We start from the raw sequence: 8,330 nt of genomic DNA on the forward strand, positions 1-8,330 counted from the left end.
GAGGAGTCAACATGAGGACAGGTGTCCACAAACTTGGACTTTGTCAAATGACAACAGCAATGCTGTCTTAGGAACTTTTTAAAATTAGGCTTAAGGAGTGCCTGGGTGGCTCAGTGGGTTAAGTTTCTGCCTTTGGCTCAGGTAGTGATCCCAGGGTCCTGGGATCGAGCCCCGCATCAAGCCCCACATTGGGCTCCCTGCTCAGCAGGGGGGCCTGCTTCTCCCTCTCCCTTGCCCCTCCCACCCCCAGCTCACGCTCTCTCTCTCACACTTGCTCTCAAATAAATAAAATCTTTTTAAAAAATAAAAATAAATAAAATTAGGCTTAAAATAATAAGTTAGGAGGGAAGAAATGTAGAAAAAGTCCTGCATTATTTGGAAAAAGGATGAAACTATTATGAACTTTAAACCTTGGTAAGCTATTTATGAATATTTCAATTTGTAGAATAACCACTAAATGATTAGAGAATGTGTAACCTACAAAATCATGGAGGAAATGGGATTTTTTAAAACTGTCTATTTAAAATTAGTGAAGAGAAAAAATAAACCAAAGAATAGATAAGGAAACACAAAATAACATAGTTTTAACCCCAAATATAGATAATTATATTAAACACATAAGTTTAGAAACAGTTAAATGACAACAGACATGCCACCAGTAATTTTGAATGGCAGCTTTTCCCAAAGCCACCCCACCCCTTAAAAGCGATGGACGACAAGTAGCCTTTTGCTGATGACTCAAGCTGCCCATTGTGACCTTTCATGACTGCTCCCTGACATCACACAGTGTACCTCTCAGAGTCAAGAGGGGCTGGCATGTACCTTCTTTACGTTCCTGTGGGGCAGCTGTGGTTTCTGGCTCTTGCAGGTGCTTTATATGGTTCTTCTGTCTCACCTGCCATTTGTAACTCAGCTCTCTGTGCAGCTGCCCCTGACAGCTCCTCTCCTTTTCCTAACCCACCACTCGTGGTCGCACAGCACAGGAAGCATAAGTTGTTAAGAACTTGGCCGACAGAGCTCTAAGGGCCAACTCTGGGCAGAGGACAGCTCCATCCTCCCTACCAAAGGGTTTTTCCACCAGGCGCATTTCGTTTTGACTCTGGGAAGTGAGCTACTCTGCTTCAAGAACAATTTCTCATGGAGCCAGAAGCCTTAGAAATTTGCCCTTACAACCCTCACCACCGAGTCCCACTCAGCAGATTTCAGTACCACCTGGCATCCTGCAGGAAAAAGAACCCCAAGAAAGCCAAAAAGATGGCCAGTTGCAAATACAACGCCTGCCACGTGGTCCCCATCAAAAAGCTGGAGGAGCACGAGGCTGCCTGCGTCAACAGAAGCACAATGGAGGAGGAGGACAGCTTGCGCCCTCTGAAAGTTAGCCTTCCAAGTTCAGAGCAGAATGGAAAGGCCCCTCCAGGGCCCCCCTGGCTCCCCAGTTCTGACGTCTGGAATGTTGATGGCACTAACTGCCATCCCATGTTTGTCCTTAAGACTTTTGTTCCCCAAAAGCTTGTTTGTGAAAGCGATACAAGAGAGTCAGAGAGAGAGGCCCACCCCCCATCCGTGACCACCCCCCAGAAGACCCTCAGACCAGGAGAGTAAACCACCAGCAGCAGAAAGGAGCCACTCGCCTCTTAAATACCTGAAAGAAGATGCAACTCACCCAAATAAAAGCATGCAAAGTGAACCACCCTGGGCTGCCTTTTTTTTTTTTTTTTTTTTTTTTTTTTCCATGTAGCAGTTGGTAAAGATCTAAAGGCTGGCAGGACATTCTGCTGGTAAAGATGGGGCAAACAGGCACTTTCATAACACTGGTGAGAACGTAAGTTGGTAGGTAAACCTCTGTGGAGGGCGATTAGGCATTAGCTGTAAAAGTCAGCAGTGTGCTCTGCTTGGATGGAGCAATCCCCTTTCTAGGAATTCATCCTGTGACTACATTCACACTTGCGGAAAATGAGGTAAGTGCACGCTTATCCACTGCCACGTTATTTGTAGCAGTGAGGGTCAAAGAGGCAGAAATGGTCTAAATATCCCTTAGGGGAGGGTTTCATTGAATGAATAACACAGCCATACAAAGACGTCTATGCTGCCATGAGAAAGGGTGAGGAGGCTCTTTCTGGACTAGCTTGGAAAGGCTAAAACACAGTGTTTAACTCAGACACCAGCAAACTTTTTCTCTAAAAGGCCAGAGAGTAAACATTTTAGGCTTCACAAGCCACATGTTCTCTGTCACAGCTATTCAGCTCTGCCTGGGTGGCAGAGAAGCAGCCGCAGACAGAACGTAGACAAATGAATGTAGGTTCCAATAAAACTATTTATAGAAACCGGTAACAGGCTGGATGTGGCCTATGGGGCATAGTTTGCCAACCCCTGGTTTAACTGAGAAAAGCCAAGTCCCGAATACTCTGTATATTATACTACCATTTTTGCAGAGTTGTGGGAGAGAACATGTATATGTATGTTCTTGTATTTGCATAAAATTTCCCTCAAGGACACACCAGAACAGGCACCTGCCCACAGAGCCTACAATGTCTCCTATCTGATCCCTTACAGAAAAAGCTGGCTGGTCTCTTCCCTAGAAACTTACCAGCCCTCCCCAGGGAAGAGAACTAGGTAACCGAAAGTCAGGAGAGAGACACTTCCCTATAGACCCTTTAGTATCTTTTATTTATTTTTTCTACAGGGAGACAAAAAAAAAAGAAGTAAAATTTTAATGCCATGGTTTATGTTACACCTCACTGTGTCTCATGAACATTGAAAACCCTGCACTCTTTGGCTGTGGAACCCTCCCCTCAGATAACCACACACCAACACAATGCTACCTGGAATTCTAAGACGATTCACAGACCAAATTCATCTGTTGTTATTTCATATGTAAGAAACTCAGGTTAAGAATGGAATGTCCCTAAATAGTAGAGGTATTAACTGTTGGGGAAGATTAAGATGAAGTGGTGATGCCTCAGAAGGCCTGGTAATTCATGATCGTTCACACTCGTGAGTCTCCTCCCTCCCTCATGAACTTGAACAAGGGCATACTTCAACTGCACTTTAGCCAACAGCTGGAACACTGTTTAAGTCTATGTAACAGCTGGTCTCACGGAGGAGAAAACACTGAAATAGGTTAGACCTTGCTCATATTGTGTCAGACAAGTTCGATCATCTGCCACAGACTGTTGCTTGCAACCCTTCAGTACTTTTACATGGGAGTATATATGAATATATCATCAGGCCACAGAATTAAAATACATTTTCTTAAACTGCAAAAGACTTAAGTCTTTTGAAAGCTTTTCAGGAGGAAGTCTTAACTAAGTCAGTTTTAAATAATCATAGCTTTGCCAATCCCGGGCCCTTCAATTCTTTCTACAAAGTGTGAAATAAAGATTTCTTCTTCTGAAGAAGGAGGAGGAGGTGGGTGGGGAAGAGGTAGTGGTGGTGGTGGTAGTAGTACTAGTAGTTGTTGTTCTAGGTGTTGGCTTTAGAAACTCCATGATTAATAAAGTACATGAATTAGAAAACTGTCATATAGGAAGCAGGTGAAATAAGGTGATCTGTAGGGCACCTGTAAACATCTGTAAACTATAGGCCACCAGGACCAGGAAAAAGAAAAACGTAATTTGGTTTGGGGCGTGAATTAAACAAATTGGTCATGAGTTAATCGTCACTGAAGCTGAGTGATAGATAAATTTTACTATTCTCTCCGTTTTTATATAAATTCAAAATCTTCCATACTAAAAGGTTTTTAAAAATACATGTATATATACTAAATGCAATGTGGGATCCCAGATTGGATACTGGAACAGAAAAAGACATGAGTGGAAAAACTGGTGAATCCAAATAAAGTCTGTAGTTGAGTTACTAGTATTGTACCAATATAAACTTCCTTAGTTCTGTTAAATGCACGATGCTTTTGTAAAATGTTAACGTTAGGGAAAGCCAGGTGGGGAGTATATGCGAACTCTCTGCACTATCTTTGCAAGTTTTCTGTAAATCTAAAATGATTTCAAAACTAAAAATTTAAACACACACAGAGCAAAGAGCAGCACGATAGCCAGGACTGAAGCCCAGTTCCACCTCTTCCTAATGCTAGATCTCGGGCATAACCTAACCCTTGTGTGATTCCTGGGATGACAAACTCCCAGGACGATGTGGAGCGTTGAGGGATCTAACTCATGTACGATTATCAGGATAGTGTCTAGCACTCGGGAAGCTCTCAACTAATGCTACCTACTAGTAGCAGAAATGGAGGTGGTGTTACTTAGCAAAAAGAAAATGTAATGAGGTAAGAGAAACAATGATGAGTAAGTGAATTTATAAAATATGTACACAAAGTTAATCAACTGAGAAAATCATCAATTTTGCATTTAAAATGATAAAACAAAACTCAATGAAAATAGGCCAGGAAAGGCTATCGTTCAAAAGGACAGAAACAGTAACAAACATGCATATTAAAAAGTTTTAAATAGCCTCTAAAATCAGAGAAATATTTTTAATGTAATTCAAACCAGGCAAGAGGAGAAAATAGACCAGATTACAGAAAACTTTATAAATTCAACAAAGAAAAGGGGAAAACACAAAATAAAATGGTAAAAATCAATCCAAATATGTCAATAGTCATATAAATGGAAACAGACTTAACCCACCTATTAAGAAACATTCCATTTACCTCTCTAAACCAAAAACATGTCTATTCTGAGCAATACTAACCAATACCTTTAAGCCAAAGATAGAGATAAATACATGAAACGTGTGCCGCCGCCACCACCTTCCCCACGTATAACAGACATAACTAATCAATCACAGCACTTTCCTGAGCCTGGACAATACCTTCAGAATCTTTCCCAACACAATGCTCCAGGATTCCATTGTGCAGAGACAGAAGTAAGCTCTATCTTGACAGAGCCCCCTGTAGGCAAGTTTTCCAGTTGGCCCACTGACCCACATGGCCTGACCTGAGGTGTTTCAGGAAAAATAAGGAATAAAAGGGCTTAAGAAAAACTCTTGCCTGGACATTAGGAAAGAAAGACCAGGCAAGAAAGGAATATCTGTTATAAATTCCTGGGCTGGCTCTCAACCAGCTGTTCCCTCTCCTCAGTCCTCATTCCTTGCCTCTCCTGGACCAGTCTCCAGAGAACACTGGCTTCAAGCCACATGCTTACCAAGACCATCATAAAAACATTTGTCAGCAGTGATGTTGACCACAGCAAGCTAGTGCTGGGCTGGGCGCCAGTGGCTGAATCACAAAGGAGAGCCCATGGCCAGGGAAAAGCACCCACCAACTCTGAGCAGCAGGCAAGCTTTCCAAGTTCATGTCGAAAACTCCTGGCATAGGGGGAGTCTAGTAGAAGAGCTGTGTCCTAGGGCAGAGGGGACTCTGGCATGGCAGAGGAAAGAGGGGAAAAAGGGGAGCTACACTGGGACGAGGTGCCTTGCAGATATTGTTTTATTAAGACCTGTGACAACAGGGGTGCCCGGGTGGCTCAGTCAGTTAAGTGCCTGCCTTCAGGTCAGGTCATGATCTCCAGGGAGCCTGTTTCTCCCTCTCCCTCTACCCCCAGCCCCTGCTCACGCTCTCTCTCAAATAAATTAAAAAAATAAAATAAAATAAAATAAAATAAAATAAAATAAAATAAAATAAAATAAAATAAAATAAAATAAAATAAAAAGACCTGTGACAACAGAGGGGGGCAACTATTATTTCCAATATACAGATATGAAAAATGAGCCTTGGTTCACAAAGCTCGTAAGTAGCAAGTGGCCTACTGAATTCGAACCCATCCCCAGCAACTCCACTCCCATGTATGTATAAACCAGAAATGTGTATGTGAACTCACCAAAAGATTAGGACAAGCAGTTCACAACAGCTCAATTATAATAGCCAATCCAGAAACTTTCCCCATGTCCTTTAGGAGAATGGGTAAATTCTGCAAAAATTATACCATGGAATGCTATACAGTGACGAGGATAAACAAACTGTAACTACCCAAATCAACATGGGTAAATCTTATGTATTATGAAATTCAGTTTACACATTAAAAAAAAAGAAAAAAAAGGCAAAACACGTTCCTGGCTGACTTGGTCGGTAGAGCACGGGACTCTTGGATCTAGAGGTTGTAAGTTTGAGACCCGTGTTGGGTGTAGAGATTACTTAAAGATAAAATCTTTTAAAAATAAATAAAAGTAGGGGCGCCTGGGTGGCACAGTGGTTAAGCGTCTGCCTTCGGCTCAGGGCGTGATCCCGGTGTTACGGGATCGAGCCCCACATCAGGCTCCTCCGCTATGAGTCTGCTTCTTCCTCTCCCACTCCCCCTGCTTGTGTTCCCTCTCTCCCTGGCTGTCTCTATCTCTGTCAAATAAATAAATAAAATCTTTAAAAACAAAAAAATAAAAATAAAAATAAAAATAAAGTAAAATTTTAAAAAGGCAAAACAAACTGATGGTGTTTGAGGTGAGGAGGGAGGTTCTGGGGTGCTGGTCACGTTCTATTTCTTGCTGTGGGTGCTGGCTACATGACTGTGTTCACTTTGTGAAAATTCATCCAGCTATACACTTGGGATTTGTGCATTTTGCTCTCTGTATGTTGAACTATTATGAAAAGTCTTTAAAAACTGAACCTATACTGGGGCGCCTTGGTGCCTCAGTCATTTAAGCGTCCGTCCGACCTTTCATTTCAGCTCAGGTCATGGTCTCGGGGTTGTGAGATCAAGCCCCATGTGTCAGGCTCCCAGCTCGGCGGGGGGTCTCCTTCTCTCCTTCTCCCTCTGCCCTTCCCCCGACTAGCTCACACACGTGCACTCTATCTTGCTCTCACTCTAAAATTAATCTTTAAAAAAAAAAAATACTGAACCCATACCTAATGCCCAGGCTGCTTCTCCTGCAGCACACCACTTCCCCAGCTGATAGCTACGAAGCAGATGATGACACAGAACCGGGCACACCAAAGGGCAAACCTCCAAGCCAAAGTGGCTCAAGCCCTGCCTGGAAACTTCCCCTTGGAGCACTCCACTGAAGCATGGAACTCCACACGAACTCCTTCTTTGCAGGGTTTCTTGAGCATGAGAAAGGGATGACAAAGCATTTTGTAGTAACATCTTAAGAGCCCTACTTCCTGAGCCTCGAGTGTGTGCCAGTGTTCTCTCTAGTCCCTTCAACAACTCTGACAGGTTAAGGATTCTCCCCATTTTATCATGAGGACTCCAAGGCTCAGAGGAGGGAAGAGACATAGCCAGTAACAGCGAGGCTGGGATTCACATCCAGGTCTGTCTGATCCAAAGTCAAAGAGCCTGGGAAAGCTAGCCCGATGTCCTGGGGAACAATTAAGACACAGGCATAGTCACATGGCTCTGAATTCTAGAACCCTTCACTGCACTCATTTCCAGCCCAGTTCTAGGAACTCCAGGTCTCCTAAGTTCCTCCTCCATCCAGCTGAGCCCAGAGTGCACTATTCATTTTCCAGGGCTTTCTAGTGAACACAAGTCTACCTTGTGTATCAGCTAGTTATTACCACAATAATGCTGAGTATCAAACCACCCCAACGTTCAGCGGCTGAGACAACATTCTTACCATGCGTCATTTGGAGGTTGACTAACCTAGGTTTACAAAAAGCTGACAAAAAAAACAGGATATTGGATATTTAGACAGTAGGATTAGCATATGACAAAAATGAGACACTGCCCCCAATGCCTGCAGACTATACATTCTTTTCAGATGCATGAGGAATTACAAAATTAATCAAAATTGATCACATGCTTGACCAAAAAGCAAGTTTTGACAAATTTTAAAGATATGAAACCACATAGACTATGTTCCCTGACCACAGGGAACACAATTTAGATAGAAATCAACACTAAAAAATGATAAAGCTTCCCCCACCTCTCTGATCCTAGCTGCCCAAGGCATTTCTTCCTGCCACATCACTTCGCGGCAGAATGAGACATTTACTGAGCACCTATTGGATACCAGGCTGGGCTGCTCTCCGGGCAGGGTGCAGGGACTCTTTCCCAGAGAAGGAGAGACATGTTCTCAGCTGTGCCTTTCTGAAGGGCATTTGTGACTCAGGCTTTACACCTGTCCTTGCCAGGTACATTTATTGCATACTTTAACCTAGATAACTACAGGGCAGCCCTAGTTAACATACAGGTGAAACACCTCCATCCTGGCCAGCTGAGACCACCCGTCTACATCAGTGAAAAGCCTGATTCTTAATTCATATCAAAATTCAGCTTTAATTACTTTAAAACACACATGGCTGAAGGTGGAAACATAAATCCATCTGAGAGAGGGTTGAATCACTATCATTACTAAATCAGAGACTCGGTGATTTGTGGAAAAAG

The 8,330-nt window shown here is 43.0% G+C and overlaps 1 protein-coding gene and 1 non-coding gene across 2 annotated transcripts; one reads left to right on the top strand and one right to left on the bottom strand.

Moving 5' to 3' along the window:
- The first annotated feature begins 1,137 nt into the window (after positions 1–1,137).
- GTSF1L (gametocyte specific factor 1 like) lies at positions 1,138–1,646 on the top strand. Its single transcript, XM_087853908.1, is given in 2 exon segments — positions 1,138–1,567; positions 1,570–1,646. Coding segments are annotated over 2 exon segments (507 nt in total).
- Positions 1,647–3,066: 1,420 nt separating this feature from the next.
- On the bottom strand, positions 3,067–3,179 carry LOC123797037 (small nucleolar RNA SNORA28). Its single transcript, XR_006780864.1, has one exon. It is a non-coding gene; the product is annotated as a small nucleolar RNA SNORA28 (small nucleolar RNA).
- Between the last annotated feature and the right edge of the window lie 5,151 nt (positions 3,180–8,330).

Source organism: Ursus americanus, chromosome 22 (assembly GCF_024610735.1).
Source record: "Ursus americanus isolate L20-20 chromosome 22, mUrsAme1.1.p, whole genome shotgun sequence".
In the NCBI taxonomy this organism is placed as follows: Eukaryota; Metazoa; Chordata; class Mammalia; order Carnivora; family Ursidae; genus Ursus; species Ursus americanus.